The 18,244-nt window shown below is 41.8% G+C and overlaps 1 protein-coding gene across 4 annotated transcripts in view; it reads right to left on the reverse strand.

Annotated features, from left to right (window-relative positions):
- ADGRV1 (adhesion G protein-coupled receptor V1) overlaps positions 1–18,244 on the reverse strand; it is a 230,132-nt gene that overhangs the window by 85,919 nt on the left and 125,969 nt on the right. For all 4 annotated transcript variants that reach the window (XM_083403548.1, XM_083403549.1, XM_083403551.1 and 1 more), the window contains one exon: positions 14,475–14,575. In XM_083403548.1, the coding sequence (XP_083259674.1) occupies positions 14,475–14,575 (101 nt within the window). The remainder of the gene's footprint in view (positions 1–14,474; positions 14,576–18,244) is intronic.

Here is an 18,244-nt window from a genome sequence, read left to right on the forward strand (position 1 = left end):
TTGTGTTTATGACTCCAGCCTTAAAAAAAAAAATGCAATTTAATATTAAAAAGAAATAAAAACTCTTCACATTACTTCCTTGAGGAGGTTCCATAGCTCAGTGATTTAGCATTTGCTGTCCATATACAAGGTTTCATTTTCAGCCTAACATAGGTATCTGCCTGAATCCCCGGAAAGCAAATGCATTTCTCCTTCAGTAACTGCACAAGAGGCCTGAAAATATGAACTTGCTAGCTGGGAGGCATAGTTCAAAATATCTGAAGGGCACCAGGTTGGCGAAGAATGAACTAAAATATGACTAGGTGCAATCTAACCAGCCAGGATTGCAGCACAAAAAGCATATAGACCTAGGGAAATGTTGCAGCTATTCCTCAGAGTTTAAAACATCAGATTATGGGAAGAGGAAAAAGAAGATGAACAGGGAAAACCTGAGAGGGGAATGCTTCGTTCACAACACTGTGCCGATGTCCTGTCCAAAAAGGAGCAAGCAAGTGTAGCTATTCCACCGTAAGTGCTCAGTGCAGAAACTGTTGTAGTAAAATGAAAGGTTCTGCCTTATGTAAGCCCCTTTTGGTTGCACCATCTACAAGGTAAGCCCAGGCAGGTGGGACTCTATAATAGAGTAATCTTGACGATGGAATCCCAGTTGTAAAATATTGCTGCAGAGGTTAGACAATGGTTAGCTTTTGGTGACAAGTTAAAACTAGGCCTTTTGACTTGTATTAAGCAGAAGAGATGTATAATTGTTAGACGTCTGAAATATTTGCAAGGCTGTATTCATATAATTTTAGAGTTGGAAGGGATCACGGGGGTCATCTAGTCCAACCCCTGCAATGCAGGAATCTTTTGCCCAATGTGGGGCTCAAACCCACAACCCTGAGAGTTAGAGTCTCATGCTCTAACTGAGGTATTCCAGAGATATCCCCATAGTTATGTATGTTGTGACTTACCCTGTGATTGTTTTATAATGAAGGACAGGATATAAAATTTAACAAGAAATAAATAGCACCTCCCACCCCGTCTCCAGTGTCATCGTAGCAAAGCTACTCAGTATCAGACTAAATAAAGCTTTTTATGGATTTGAAGCTGGCAAGGTTGGCTTGCATTCTGAACCTGGACAAGACTGCTTGTGAGAAAGGTTACAGCTTTAACATGCAGGGAGCTGAGAGCATACATAGAGAGGCAGGCCTATCTGCTAAGGTTGCTGCTTATCATAACAATCAAAGATGTCCTCGAGAACACATCGCATAACTCAGGATCACATTAACTGACAATATGAGCAGCATAAAGTTAAGAAGAGTGTGACACACAGAAGTATTTTGGCTTGCCTCAGCACATTCCTTCAACCAGGTTTTATAATCTCTGGCAGACTAAGTTCAACAAACATAAGTTCAACGTAAGGTTACACTGTTTTAAAAGGTTGTAGTTCAAATACATAATGAAGCTAGAAAAAAAGGTGCCTTTTGTTTCATAACAACAGAGAAACTAAAGACAAATATTGACTTTGCCGTCAGTGGTGAAGCTGTATGCTCCGCTACCGGGGGCGGAGAGCAGGTGGGGGTGTGGCTGGCACCCCTGGGGCGTGACACACATCCTGGGGGCGTGGCTGGCACCACGGGGGCATGGTATGCCATCCGCGAGGGTGTGGCGTGTAGCCCACAGGGGCATGGCATGTGTTCTGGGGTGTGACGTGCCGCCTGTGGGGGCGTGGCACCCAGTGCGCGGGGGAGGGGGCACCGCGATGGCACCCTATCGGAATAGTGGAGGAGGAGTTTGGATTTGATATCCCGCTTTATCACTACCCAAAGGAGTCTCAAAGCGGCTAACATTCTCCTTTCCCTTCCTCCCCTACAACAAACACTCTGTGAGGTGAGTGAGGCTGAGAGACTTCAGAGAAGTGTGACCAGCCCAAGGTTACCCAGCAGCTGCATGTGGAGGAGCGAGGAAGCGAACCTGGTTCACCAGATTACGAGTCCACTGCTCTTAACCACTACACCACACTGGCTTCCAGTGCTGCCAGGGGTGGTCCGATCCCTCTGCACTCCCGTTCCTCCGCCCAGTGTCTGCCATACATAGTTGCAAGCAAGTTCCACTAGCTTAAGGGAGAGGTGGGCAACCTCCAGTCCTTAGGGCAGCATCACTTACAGATCTCACCAAACCCACTTATTGCTCTGGTCACACCTGCCATTGCCTTTCTGCCTACCCAAACAGTCTCAAACAGATTATGCCAAATAAATGTGACTCTTGATAAGGGGGGAAATGGTTATTCACACCCAATTTAAATGGAATTTGATGCCATGTAAGTGTGCTCACCCCATTCATGGATCACTGCCTTGTCGGGGCAAAGGGCCTTGAATAACTCCAAGAAGCTATGAGCTATGCCGTGCAGGGCCACCCAAGATGGACAGGTCATAGCCGAGAGTTTTGACTAAATGTGATCCACCTAGAGAAGGAACTGGCAAACCACTCCAGTATTTTGCCAAGAAAACTCCATGGACATAAAAAAGGAGAAGCTTTGAGAACAAAGTAAGAGTTTTCAAGGCATGCTCTGGTTCATGGGGTCACAGAGAGTCAAACACGACTAAGAGGACTAAACAACAACAAAAGTGTGTCCACATGCCCCCAACATCTTTTGCTAACTGTGTAAAGTGGACTACAGAAGACTGGAGAGCTTTCTTGTCATTCAAACCACAGTTCCTCAAACATGCTACATGAGTTTTAAACAGGAATTGGCCAGTTTCAGAACAAAAAAAGAGAGCCAATGACATAGGGTTCTGGCTGGATGAATTTTCCTGCATCTGAGATTGAAAGTGGAAGATTAACAAAAAGTAAACAAAACACCCCACGCTCCTGTCTAAATAAAAAATCTACGATAGAGAATTCAAGGAAATCGGTATCCTTTTCCTGACAAACAGCAGCACTGCGCAGAATGCTGGGGGCAATCACATTTACAAAGCTACGGTTGCCACCAATGGCAAGAGCCTCAAGCCTAGGGGAAAATAGTACGGGAGAACAAATCTCCACAAACTCCTCCACCAACTTAACCCCATATCAGAACTAGTAGTATTTATTACCCAGTAATACTATTGTTGATTTATTAACTGCATTAACTGACCGTCAGTCAGGTCATGCATCCATAACAGTGACCAGAGGAAGAATGAGCACTGGGAGGAGTGCTGAGAGAAGAAATGTCATGGTGCATCTGCAGCAGCGCAACCAGCCACCTTCATCTGCTCCAGCTGCAACAAAATATGCCTCTCCCATATCAGTCTCTACAGCCATAGCAGGTTTTGTAACTTTCCAGGAGTTAGATGTCCCTCAGGGTCCCATCCAATTCAACAACTCTATGATTCTATCATAAAACAGTCTTAAGAGTTTACATACCCTTACATCAACAAATAACACTTCAGTAAAAACCAACACCTTATTTTAATTTCTTTATCTAACAAGGAAGCCAAGTTTGAGTGCAGGATTTAATTGTGTTATTCACTGCAATATAAAATAAAACCAAGGTTGTTAAAAATTAACAGAGAAGAAAATTCGCTTTGGATCTTGAACATGAAGTCTTACAAACCTGATAAAGATAACATAAATCACTCAAAGGTTACAGTGGAATCTGGCAACTTCTTAAATACATACCAAAAGTGTCCTATGTGTTATTTTTAGATTCTATGTGTTAACAAGGTTCTAGTAAATACTTTCCTACTACAAAACTGCAGATGATTAAATCTGCCAATTCTTGTAAATTCTTCAAACCAAACATCTGCTGCTGAAATAATTTACAAGCTTTACTACACGTATACATACAAAATAAAGAACATGTTAAGTTCAGTTAAGGACACTTGAACTAAAGACATACGCCCAAACACCTTTCAGATGGAGCCTTCAACATTTCTATTGCAATGAAGCTTCCCACTTGATCTAGTTAGTTACAGAAATCACAAGAAACTAAGTATATTCAATGGAATTCACCCTGTGAGCCTAGAGATGGCTCCAGATTAACATCACTATTTAAAATGAAAAATGAAACTAGAGAAGCAGGTGAATCTGCCACAGAATTATAAGCATTTAAGATTGCAAAAATTGCTGGGAGCCCAACATTGCAACATGCATAGCACCTGGGTCAGATGTTTCTAAATTCTTAGGATGACAGGGGCTATGACTTCAACTGAATGGAAAAATACAAGATTGCAAACCCTCCCATAGCAATCCTATAATGAAGGCTTTAAACTAACATGAACCCATTAAATAATGTCACATTTAATGAGTGCTTAAATAATATCATTAATAATGCAGTAATTGGACCTATTTACAACAAGAAAATGTATCTAACACTGTCTTCATTTCCGGCAATAGAGGTTGCTCAATGCTGTTTGACTTGTACTTGTTATTATTTAAAAAAACAAAAAACTTAAATAAGCCAGATATAATGAGCAAATCGGACTCTTCCGGGAACTGCAGCCTAATCATTTAATTTATTCTCTCCTAAAATATTGGTGTCTACTTTTAATTACATCAGGTGGGGATGTACAATTATGGTTGTGCGTGCAGTATCTTAGAACCATCTGCAATTTCTTGGCCCAACTTCTTAGGCAGGAACCGTGCAATTTCACAGCAATTATCACCCCAAGAACACAAGCTACAACAGCCGTATGCCATGCATATATTCACTATCGTGCTTACCTCCTAAGGCTGGCGGGAGAGGGGAAGAGAGAGAAATAAAGTGGGCGGCAATACCAGTCTATCTTGGCAAGTTAATACCAATGAATCTGGTAAAAAGCTAAAATGGATTAATCCACTAAACTGTTTTGAATAAGGGGATATGCTTTATGATATAAAGCATGAGTCTGCTGAGTATGCAATAATGTTTTGCACTAATTTCACACAATCAGGACATTAGAAAAGCATACAGAATCCATGGACTACTTCTCTGACCTTTTGTGACTGGAGTTAAATAAGGACAAACTGGAAAGCTACCAAGTGGTGGCAGGTTCTACAGTGAACTCTCCACATTACCTGTTATTTCTGCCTCTATTACTAACAAAAGTACCTTTAATTATCTTCAACTCTTTTGCGAAACAGGCCTGCATTTTGGAACACAGAATATTCCATGCTCCTTGGAAAAAATTCTTGAAAATGAGTTTAATATTAATAGTGCAATATTGCAAGCAATAGTGTGTTTACTTTCTTCCCAAGCTCTGGTTGGGCCTAGGATTCAAGTGAAGCTGAAAACTGGAGCAGACAGTCATTTCTCTCTCAAAGAGTGAACCAGATGACCACAGTTAATTTTAAGGTAATAAAAGTCAACAAGGGGCATTTTCCTGGACTCATAGTTGGTTTAGTGTGATATGTGGATCAGGCCCTATCTTCAGAGATATTAGCCCATTTGGTATCATCAGCAAATTTGATAAGCATCTCCTCTACTCCTTCATCTAAGTTATTTATAAAAGAAATTAAACACCACTGGGATTGAAATACAGCACTTCAATCTTTAAAATAAATGACCAAACATCAAATACAGTCTACCAGCCATATATTGTAGTCTTCCAGATGACCCCCACTCCTCCAAATAAGTTGTGTAGTCTCAGGTAGGCACCTTTATCAGGCTCCTAGTGGGCTTCCTTACATGGTTGACAGGTTGCAGTAATAGCCAAAGCATGGCTATTAACACTGCCTTCATCTGGGTCAGTGCATTTGTGATATTTTCTCAATCTGTTGCTTGGCTACATAACCCACATATGACCCAGTGGTAAAGTCACAGAATGTGTGAGAGAGACATGCATCCAGAACACAATAGTGGACACGTCAAGCTTGAAAATAATTACTATGCCTACAGAGTGAACAAGTAGCTTTGTTTATGAAATATTCCCAGCTTAGACAAAGCTAAGCAAAATTTCAATCCTGAAATAATACTGTATTACTGTTGTTAATTGCTTCTATTTTTCCATTCAGAAGTAGAAGCTACTCCAATGTAGAATGAAAATGGGTGGCAGCCTCTGCAGTGGATTGGCTGCAAGTTAGCAGTTATAAATACAGTATGAATTCACTGAAAACTTCACCACTTTGCTTTTCACAACAATAAAATAGGTGAAAGAGCTAAGAGAATTTTGGAGTATGAGAACTACCGTACCTTTATTATGGGACAAATACAATGAAAGGACAGCAGGCCACAAACAGGCATGTTGTTTAACTGATATTAAAACACAGACAATATGCTGTTGAACAAGAACAAAGTCGACAGCCTGAAATGAACAGTCCCAAGTTTCTAATTTTATCACTGGAATTTGATTTCTTACACTACACTGTCTGCCAGAGACCAATCCTTACAACCTAAGCTTCACAAATCTCCTAGTCTGAAAGGATTAGTTGTATTAAAAACTGTATGCTCTACACTGCGACCTATCAAATTCATTTAACTGAACCAGGGCACATATTGCTGCTAATCCATTGCTGCTTATCTGTTTTGCCATGGCCTTTGTATGAAAGCAGATGACCTCTTATTACTTGGCCAGTGCTTTAAAATGCCCAGCATGATGGCTGTAGCCATTAGTCGTCTCTAAATTCTGGTTAGCTTAGTGGTCAGCATCAGGGCAGCAAGGAAATGCCATCTCACCATGTGCTAGAAACATAGTACCGCATGTTGCAATCACCATATGAAACAACATTTCCATTAACATTACAAACGTTTTTTCTTTGCTCTGATGAAAGCTAACCTACATAGTTGAATAGAGGTCTGTAACCTAGCGGAACCACAGGTTTGGTCACTCATTCTACAGTTTTATCCAGTTACCCCCACTCTCAACAGAACCATATCCACAGCTATAGTTCTCTCAAGCTGTTATATGTACCTTTTATCAGTCTTGCATCAAACAAACAGACTTTTGATGTGAATATTGGTGTCTGTTATAACCCCAGGTCTTTGGTACAAAGAGGAAGTGGGAAGAATCAAGACACAGAAACAACAGCTGCTGATCTAGGAAGAAACAGCCTACAGTTTTCTTTCAAACATTTCTGATTACCACATTGTAAAAAATCAATTGTAAACTATGGGTAAGTACCTCTAAAGGGCAATGTATCTGTCCTGGCTCTCTTTGTCCAGTGGGGAACTGGAACGCACAACTCTGGTTTTGCCAATGGCTTTCACTTTCAGATTAAGAGTGGGCCATAAGACAAGTCGCAGGTTACAAGGATCAGCAATTACATGAGAGGTCAAGGTCACTGCTAGGCAATAAGTGACATGTCCCCTGTCCCTTCCTTTTGAAGGAGAGGGGGAGTATAGCATTTTCCATAGCATGTGATTGGAGTCCCTGCATTGGGCAGGCAAATAGGCACTCCTAGTGGGTTGGTTAGGAGAGGTCTGTATGCGTCTCCATATCCTAGGCAATGGAGGCAGGGTGAGTGCTGGCTTGGCATCAAGGAGAGACTCCTGGGTAATAAAAGAAGGTGCCAGCGGTGGCTACTTGGCTGGAGAAGCTATGGGTGGGCCATGTCTGGAAGAGAGGTAATGGGAGGCACTTAGAGTTTGTCTGAGCCTCTTTTGGAGAGCGAATCTTTGCCCCTTTACCCATTCTGACCCTCCTCAGAATCAGACATCCCTTGGGCTTTGGAATCTACTATTCCCACTCTGCTGGGACCCCCTCCAGAGTCCTCCAGATCTAGCTCCCCAACCACTTCCTACTCACAACCTTTGACTGCCTCTCCATGACACCTCTAAGGGATTCATGACACCCTTTTGAAACTGCTTGAAGTACAAAAGGCAGGAAATCTTCCTTCACAGAGACTGAATTCAGGATGTTTATTGTTGCATTTTCCTATCTACTTCATACCCTTGCTCAAGCGGATAGTACAAGAAACTAGAAATGTTGTTTCCAAATTACTTTTGCTGTTATGAAAGAGGCCCATACTAACTCCTGTTGTAACAAAATATTCAGCTTTTGCCAATTTAAACAGGTACTTTCCCTTTGGATTTTGTGTATACTTGCACAACAGTCTTATATTCTCAGTAGTGTGTTGTATTACCTGGTTGTGTTACTTGCTTGAAAAGGAAATCTATTTTGAAAAGAAGGAAAATTATATAAAATGGCAGCTTTAATCAGTATCTCTTAGATGAAACAGTAGGCTAATTCAATGGAATTATACCTAGATACGGAATTCTGGTAAAATGAAACAAAATTCTTGGAACCTTAATCAGCATAGTTTTCAGTATAGTAATGAAAAGGAAAATATGAACAAGTCATTCCAGTATCTCAAACATGCTGGCTCATTTTACCCCATCAAAGGCATTCACATGGAGTTAATATGGACAGAATTTATATGTCTGAGGAAGACAGCAGAAGAAGAATATTCTAATTTCACCAGTAACTACTCGTGTTTAATGAAGTTTTGACGATTATATGAGGAAACGGTATGAAGCAGCCGTATGAGGAATGGTTGATGGAGCTGGGTATGTTTCCCCTGAATAAAAGGAGACTGAGAGGAGCTATAATAGCCATCTTCAAATATCTAAAGGCAGGCCACATGGAAGATGGAGCAAGCTTGTTTTCTGCTGCTTCAGGTGGTAGGACCCAAACCAATAGATTCAAATGACAAGAAATTAGGTTTTGACTAAACATTAGGAAGAACTTTCTGACCGTAAGAGCTGTTCAACAGTGGAACATACTCTACTGGAAGGTGGTGGACTCTCCTTCATTGCAGGTTTTAAAGCAGAGGTTGGATGGCCATATATCAGGGGTGCTTTAGTTGAGATTCCTGCATTGCAGGGCGCTGGATTAGATGACCCTTGGGGTCCCTGCCAACTCTACAATTCTATGATTCTATTATATGCCTTAGTCTCATTGTTGTCATTACAGAATTGAGTAGGGAGGAGAATGGACAGCATGACTACAATTAGTTGGCTCTGCCTGCCTGTCATTGGCTTTTGTACCACCTGCTCTTGGCCTTTCTGCCTACCACCCTACCACTCCAATGCACATCAGCCACCATTGCATCTGGTGGTTTTAGCCAGCTCATGCAATGTTTTCCACTTGCCCAATGGGACTTCCCCTTCTTTTCCTCTCTTTTCCTCTTCTGCACCCCCAAATTTTGTGGGGGGGGGGAGAAGTCTTTTCACATTTGCTCATGTGCCAACTGTTATTGCCTACTAATTATCATCTATAAAGGACCTGAGATATGCTGACTGATGTACAGAAATTTTTAAAAACACCCCTGCCTACAAGCTTACCATTACAAGCTTGCCAACCTAGCAGTTGGAAAGCACACCAGTGCAAGTAGATAAATAGGTACAGTGGTACCTCGGGTTACATACGCTTCAGGTTACATACGCTTCAAGTTACAGACTCCACTAACCCAGAAATAGTACCTCGGGTTAAGAACTTTGCTTCAGGATGAGAACAGAAATCGTGCTCCGGCGGTGCGGCAGCAGCAGGAGGCCCCATTAGCTAAAGTGGTGCTTCAGGTTAAGAACAGTTTCAGGTTAAGAATGGACCTCCGGTACGAATTAAGTACTTAACCTCAGGTACCACTGTACTGCTGTGGTGGGAAGCTAAACTGTGTTTCCATGCACTCTGTTTTCCGTAATGGTGTTCTGTTGCGCCAGAAGAGGTTTAGTCATGCTGGCCACATGACCCAGAAAGCTGTCTGTGGACATATGCCGGCTCCCTTGGCCACAACCCCATAGTCGCCTTTGACTGCACTTAACTGTCTAAGGGTCTTTTATCTTACCTTTTAACTTACCATCTAACACAAACAGACAAGACCACTTAATAATATAAATCTCAAGCATATTTTCCTCAAATGTTGATATCAGGTCTAGTACCCTTTTCAAAGGAATGGAGCATTAATGTTTATGAATAGTGCCCTAAAACCAACAGAGGTGCTTAGCTCAGAGTGCTGGTGTGTCCATATTTGGTCCCTGAAGGTCAGCAAGATGTGATAAGTTTTAGTGTATTGCTTGTTGTTACCGAGTATGCAAGCCTCTGCACTTTAAAGAATGCCTACTGAATAACAAGGTTGATCCTGTATTAGAGTTCACATTTCACAACAAGGGACACTTAGCAAGAGAAAAAGTAGGCTTTGCTGTTGCATATGAAAATGCATTCATTTTCATTAACAACCATCTTATCTCACATGGAAAAAGAACTTTGGGGGGGGGGGAATCATGTGTATGCCATATTATCATAGAATGAAGTTCTTTTCCCCACCCCACAAACTAGCATTTTATTTGTCTTCCCAATTCACTGTATCACATATTCCACTCAGAATGCAAGCTTCTTTAAGCACGAAGGGGGGAAAGGGTTTTACTGCCACCTGCAGGTTTTGGAAGTCAATATCCATCTATAATTTAAAACATGCCACAATAACCGCTTATTTCATGCCGCACCTGTAAATTCAAGTATTCTCACAGAAACATAGAGCCTGATGAAGACTGTACAACTTTCCATACTCACTAGTATGCCTCATACAATTCAAAACAAAGCCATGCTTCATACTGTAGTACAATTGACATAATCCAAATTTGTCATCCAAATTAAAATCCTCAATATTTGCAGGTGATCATGTACTTTTAAATTATATTCCTGTAACACTAGGATTAACAGAAGGACAGCAAACACAGACTCTACAAGCTCTTGTGGTTGCTAAGAGATGTAATATTTAAAGCTTGAAAGGATAAATATGCACCATCTACTATGCTATAGTTTGAAGATCTTAATGTCCTTGTTGCATTTGAACATACTTTCTATACACACCAGATTCATTCTGATATCTATTTGGATATTTGGAGGGCATATAATGATCTGCATGCATTTGTATTTGTTGTAGTGCGAATGCGAGCTGATATTTTTGTTTTTTGTTTTCCCCTTTTTTCTTTTTTTTCTTCCTTTAATACATTTGCAAAAGGAAAATGATGGCACAATCCAGATAACATTCCTTGTTCTGACTTTATTAAAAAGAACAGGAATTGTACATAAACAGATGCAAATGTGTCCTCATTAATCAATGCAGCTGACCACAAGAAAAGCTTCTGATTGCTGAGACTCTGGATGAATTTGTCACTCTGTAGACTATGGTCATTTTAGGTTATACCTGCTCAACTGCTTCTGAACCCATTAAAACTAATGTAACTGAAATATTGGTTAAAGAACACCAGTTAAACACCAGTTTATGTTCACTCCCCTTAACAAACAAGGCATTTCACTATATTTATTTTTTACTTAAATTTTGTTTCCATTTTTTACAATGGTTTTGGTACTATGCTAACCAGCTACCATCCAATTTGGAACGCATAAGCCGCATTCACTTTGCAGTTATGCTGAGATGTATACATTTGATAAAGCTATTGCACATGCTCAGATGACAGTTTCATGATTGGATGAGGGAAAACCCAACAGGCAATGAACATTACATCTCTCTGATAATACTAAATAATAATAATAATTTATTATTTATAACCCACCAATCTGGCTGGGTTTCCCCAGCCACTCTGGGCGGCTCCCAACCAAATATTAAAAATACAATACAGCATTAAACATTTAAAACTTCCCTAAACACGGCTGCCTTCAGATGTCTTTCAAAAGTAGGATGGTTGCTTATTTCCTTGACATCTGATGTGAGGGCAGGCGCCACTACTGAGAAGGCCCTCTGCCTGGTTCCCTGTAACTTCAATTCTCGCAGTGAGGGAACCGCCAGAAGGCCCTCGGAGCTGGACCTCAGTGTTTGGGCTGAGCGGTGTGGGTGGAGACACTCCTTCAGGTGTACAGGACCGAGGCCATTTAGGGCTTTAGAGGTCGGCACCCACATGCAATGTGACTTGAAATGCAGCAGAAGAAAACAAACCTGCTGCATTTTGAGCTGCTAATGTGTACACAGCCTCCATGTTAACTCTTACCAACATATTTGCTGACATTCTTTTTTTAAAAAAAGCCTGGAACGTTTAAAGAGACAAAATTTCCCTTTGCAGAAGCCATGCTGAATCTTCTTCAGTAGGCTTGATCTTCTATACAATAATTCTAGATTAAATTATCCTTGATGAACCTGTAAACCCACCCTCACCCCAAATCCTTTTCTCTTTTTATGCTTTGGGGGGGCAGGGGCGGAAGTGTTATGTTAACTACCTCATAATACTATGGTACAGAGGCAAATTTTAGGGGTAAGTTGTATATTTTTGCTGAAAGATCAGCACTTTTTCAAGCAGAGGGGGAGTCCTCCATTATCTACCTTTCCATTGGAGGCTGGCTTTCCCTACACATTACATTGTATTAGCATTAGAAGGGATTCTACGTGTATTCTTGTACTTAATTTCACTTTTCAAATTCAATAGCATAGCTGCTCAAACATAAGATACAGTTTTCTTTACCAATAGCTGCTGTCAGTTAATTGGGGCTTCAGCCGTGATGTGCATGCATATTTTATACCATTCATCCAGAGCTAAGGATACAGACCACTTTACTTATCTGAGTTGTACACACTTAGCTTCTATGTCCATTCCAAAGCGTGTTCTCATTAAAGGAGAGCACGTGTTGCGGATGGGGCCAGACAAAGCACCCCAGGGTTAACAGGCAGGCTAGTTTCAAAGGGATGGGACTGGATTGGTGGTTGGTGTTACTGGGGTAAATTTGATGTTGCCAATTTAGGGGTGGGATCAGAGCTTATTTAAACAAGGTGCACAGCATTTTCCTTTCTCTTTCGCTGTGGGCACCGGATCACCCGCCCGCCCTCCCTTGATTGGGCTTGCGCTTTGACCTTGCTATTGCCTGTCTAGGGGTCGCCTGCATTGGTGCGGGGGCCTGGTAGGAATTTACCTTTTGGCTGATTAGTGCGTGCCAATTGGGTTTTGCCTACTGCGTAGCAAATCGTCACAACTTGTAAGGTTGGCGGTTAGGCATTGGTTAAAATTGGTTGGTGGAGGGGTGTGGATTGGCTGTGCCTACCCCTCCAATGCTGCTGCTGCACGGGAATTCCGTTAAAGGAATTCAGGGGCTTACCATCCCCCTCGTCCAAACCCTTGGTGCAGGGTGCGGGCCGCGTAAGCTCCTGGGAGCAGGCAGGGATGGTACTGAGGGTCTGAACGGCGCAGCTCCAGTAATCCCTGGGTCCTGTTCCTCCATACTGGCTCCCGCCGGAGTCCGGGAGTCAGTGCTGTCCCCCAAGGCGGGGGGGACAGCTAGTCATAACCAATGCCTAAGCAACCACTCACAATTTGTATGATAATAAAGTTGTGGCCAAAATTATGCCAAAAACCTTAAACAAAAATGATGTGTGAAGTGTGAGTTATTGGGTTAGGGTGTTTTGGGGGACCTCAGCACGCAATAAGCCAACTCTCATATGCCTGCCTATAGGAATACAACTAAGGGGGTGGGCATGAGTTTTCCAGCTGCTCAAATAACTGAGAAGCTCAGCTGGCTTCGATCCTTCATCCCTTCTGCTGTGTCCTCAGATCATTTTTCGTGATGCTCTTTGTTCTTTGCCCATATCAAAATCCTTGTGCTCAGAATGGAGTGCCATATTTAAGGCACCAGATAACCCCTTTTAGAAAGACAGTTATCCCCCATGATTTTAGGTGTTGTAAGCTGTTCTGGGGATTGAATAAAAGGATATAAGGCAAAAATAGCCACAACATTGTTGTGAGGGAGAATGTTCCAAAAAAATTCCCTTCAAAAGGAATCTGTTTAGAATAATCATGTGTGTAATATAAAAAATACAAAGTGAGACATTAAGGAAATCCAAAGGGAAAATATGAAGAACAGAGATTCTGACAAACAGATTATTAAAAACGCGTGAGGTAAACGGTGGAAGTCCTTTTTTTTAAAAAAAAACAAAAACACCAACACTTTATTTAAGGTAGATAAGGACAAGATGAAAGTATACAATTGAATATAAATATAGATGGGAAACGGCTATGTATTGTGAGTACTTATCTACTTTAAAAAATTTTCACCTATGATCTTTTTCTTTTACTTCTTTATTCTTTCTTTGTTCTTTTTTTCTTTTTTCTGATATCTTATCTTTCATTTCATTGCTTTATTGTGAATAGCATTTTATAGAGGTATATATGAAAACAGGCAAAATATTCTCTAATTTTTCTTCCTTGGTTAGATGTATTTTCTTTTTCTTTTGTATTTTCTTTTGTTGTGAATATGTATGTTTTCTAATTTTTACTTAATAAAAATATTTTTTTAAAAGGAATCTGAATATTAGCTATTCCCATGAACCCCACATTTTTATAGCATTCAAAAAAAGCAAAAAAACTGTTGTGTGCAATCAAGGGATTCAAGATTCTACATAGTTGCAACAAATAAACGGTACTCTAGAATCTGCTTGCACACTGGCAAAACCACCTAGTAAGGCTGCCTTTGATCATACATAGGGTGCCTTTCCCTCACACAAGAAACAGTCAGGTTCAACATATGTGGGAACAGGAAGCAGGGACTCAGGATAAATGTGAGCTTCTGATAGTCTTATATTCAGCATGTTCCTACCTGAGTACCCAGGCAGGCAACCATCATATGAGTAAGGAGTTTAGCTGCAAACATTGAAGACCTGGTACAAAATAGGTGTGAACAAATAGCCAAGATCAATCCTGTTTGAACAAAACAAAAGCATGGGTTATACTAAGATTGTTATTTGGCAATAGTCCAAATTATAAAGTAGCCATAGAACTATGAAATATTCAAGAACCTCAATCTACCATATATTTAATTTAGACCATTTCAAAAGACCCATTTCAAAGTTACTGCATCACTGCTTACAACTCCAGGCCACCCTTTCATCTCTCCTGCTTCTGAGATATTTTCACAGTGTTTACCTCTTCCTGGAGAGTCACAGATACCTTATGGGAATTCTCAGTGCTAGAATGTATTCATGCACAAACAATGACTGTTTCAATAAAGAACCTTTATGCAGCACACAAATGTAATAGGATAGGGTTGTCATACATCCTCTTTTTCCCCAGACACATCCTCTTTTTCAGGGATAAATTTTCAGTCTGGGTGGATTTTTCAATTTTTTTAAAATTTTTGAATTTTGCAAACAGAGCCAGGAAGTATGCATGTGAGTATCACTCTTTACTTTTTCCTATCTCTATGGATGCACCTGCTGCTCTCTGTACAAAGACTTGCTTTGCAAACAGAGCCAGGAAGCGTGCATGCAAGGATCACTCTTAACCTTTTCCTACCCCTAGGGTGCACCCACATGGTGGATGTTGGGATTGGGTCATCCTGTAAAGGCAGATTGAACAGCTGCAACCTAGACCTCTCGGAGCTATTTGCCATGCTGATGCCCAGTAAGCTGCCCATGAGCAGGCAGGAAAGACTCCCTGAGGGGGTCTCTGCTGGCATCTCCCTTAGCAGGTCTCTCTTTCTCTCTGTCTCCCCTTCCTTCCATCCTTCCTCGCTTTAGGTTCTCCCATATACTCCCATATACTCCTCTGCATGCTTCAATGCCAGGAAACCCACCCCAAACCAGTGCATTATCAATTGATTGGTTGACTCTATTCTGCAATATTAGAAAGACCTAAGAAAAGAAAGAGAGCTTGCTGGTAAAGAGTGTTATGTATTCAGTGGTCTGTGTTTGCCTGAGCCTAAGTCTGGACTAAGGATTCTGAGCTCCTGTGTTCTGATTCGATACATGATGTACAATCACAGAACATTTCAGGATTTGGGCCTCTGCCATTGGCCCATGAAATCTGAGTCATGATTTGCAGCTTAGAAGAGTAGACAGCCAATCACGTGGGGAGTGGGAATGGCCCAGGCTTCCAGGAATGTATATAAGCAGTTGCTTTGCCCCTGTTTCCTAGTTATGCAGTTTAATAAAGGTTCTTGCTGTTATCACTGTGTCTTGCCTCATGGGAACCTACCTACACTTCAAAGAGGATCCCCCCGAGCTCTCGCAGTTCTAATTAAAAGTTCTTTGTCTAAGACCAATGAGCTATTGGATAGCTAGTGCGGAGATTAAGCAAATCACATTGGGTACCTCTAAACACAATTCTTGAATGTAAGTTAAAATACACAGCTCTCATGTAAGGTCAGGGAAAGGCTCCCTTCCCCATGTCCATATGTGTGTGTGTGTTTTCTGATTTATACATCTTGAAATCTTAGCAGACTGAAGAACCTAGCAAAGGTAGTGCTGGGGGTTGGGGTGGGAGAAATGGCTGAAGCACTTGTCACCCCATTTGCCCCCTAAAAGCTTTGCTCCTTTCCTTTGATCACCATACTGCTTGGATCTTCATATTGTACAGTGGTGCCTCGCAAGACGAAAAGACTCCATTCTGCGAGTCTCTTCGTCTAGCGGTATTTTCGTCTTGCGAAGCAACCCTATTAGCGGATTAGCGCTATTAGCAGTTTAGCGGCTATTAAAGGCTATTAAAGGCTTAAGGGATTAGCGGATTAGCTGCTAAAAGGCTATTAGCAGCTTAAAGGTAAAGGTACCGCTGCCCGTACGGGCCAGTCTTGACAGACTCTAGGGTTGTGCGCCCATCTCACTCAAGAGGCCAGGGGCCAGCGCTGTCCGGAGACACTTCCGGGTCACGTGGCGAGCCAGAGCCGCACACGGAAACGCCGTTTACCTTCCCGCTAGTAAGCGGTCCCTATTTATCTACTTGCACCCGGGAGTGCTTTCGAACTGCTAGGTTGGCAGGCGCTGGGACCGAACAACGGGAGCGCACCCCACCGCGGGGATTCGAACCGCGGCCTTTGGATCAGCAAGCCCTAGGCACTGAGGCTTTTACCCACAGCGCCACCCGCGTCCCTATTAGCAGCTTAGTGCCTTAGAAAAAGGGGGTGGGGAGCGAAAAAAAATCGCAGAAACTCGCAAGACATTTTCGTCTTGCGAAGCAAGCCCATAGCAAATTCGTTTTGCGAAGCACCTCCAAAACGGAAAACCCTTTCGTCTAGCAGGTTTTTCGTCTTGCGAGGCATTCGTCTTGCGGGGCACCACTGTATTTTGTTTTTGTAACTATACGACCTTTAAAAGACACCTGAAGGCAGCCCTATATACAGAAGTTTTTAAATGTTTAATGTTTTATTATGTTTTTATATATGTTGGAAGCCACCCAGAGTGGCTAGGGCAACCGATTCAGATTGGTGGGGTACAAATAATTAAATTATTGCTGCTGCTGCTGCTGCTACTACTGCTGTTATGGAATAGGATGTCCCTATTTTCATCTGAGAAATGTTGAAGGGTATATGGTGTGTGAGTCCGCGGTAATGGAAGGCGATGGGTCTCCATGTCCTCTTTTTCGCTCTTCACAACACGGCAACCCTATTTAAACAGGACAAACTGCTGGGCTGGATAAGATTTGGTGTCTAGAAGTATTTGAATTTCAGCCAATGGATTTTACTCTGTATATTCATTTTGGGCCTGCTACATTTGTAGGCTTATAAATATTAGACTGGTAACTAAAATGTAAGGTATTGGATCCAGAGTTGTGAACTGGATGCTCCTGCAGGCAGAAGTTTGGGGGGGGGACCATTTCTGCCCATTCCTCTTCCACTCTGCTGCCTCCTGTGCTCCCAAAATCTGCTCCGGGTAATGAGAACTGGAGAGGAGAGCTGCTGGGGGAGGGGGAATAAATGAAAATTGCAAGCATCTCTGCTGGACCTGGCTCTTTTCTGCAAAGAAAAGCATCCCTACTGCCCACTGAACAGCAGGACAGAATCCAGCCTATTGCGTGAATAAGTCTAGAAGTCAAAAGATAAAGCCTTGGCCTACTTGTCACAACTGTAGAATCATTTTACCAAAGTGTGGTTCCCTTTGATTTCACTCAAACAGTACGATCCTATGCATGTCTACTCAAAAGTAAGCCTACTCCCTTTGTTAAGTGTATATAGGATTGTAGCCTAAAGGTCGCTACTTCCTGTTAACTAGAAGAATCTGAGATTTATTTTTACCCTTTGGTTCAATGTTCAAGAGAGCAGGAACTCTGGGATTTTTATATTTGGGCATGTCCTCCTTTAGAGTTTGATTATGGGTTATAGCTTATTTTGTCTTGGATCCAAAAGAATCACATAACTAGTTTCATGTGCCCTAGGGAGGTTTGGACTTGTATGACTTAGTCCTCCATGCTGCACCAACAAATCTCTTTTAAAAACTGAGGGGAGCTCCAAAAGCCATTTCTGATAAGGCATTGAGGTCTGGGATTCTGGGGGCGGGGCAGGGGGGGAAAATAAAAAATTCCACTGTGCATGCTGAAGCAGCTCTTTGAATCATGGCCTATGTGCTTTCTGCTATTCAGTCCATTCCAGAAACAATA

Source organism: Podarcis tiliguerta (assembly GCF_965153285.1).
Source record: "Podarcis tiliguerta genome assembly, chromosome: 11".
NCBI lineage: Eukaryota > Metazoa > Chordata > Lepidosauria > Squamata > Lacertidae > Podarcis > Podarcis tiliguerta.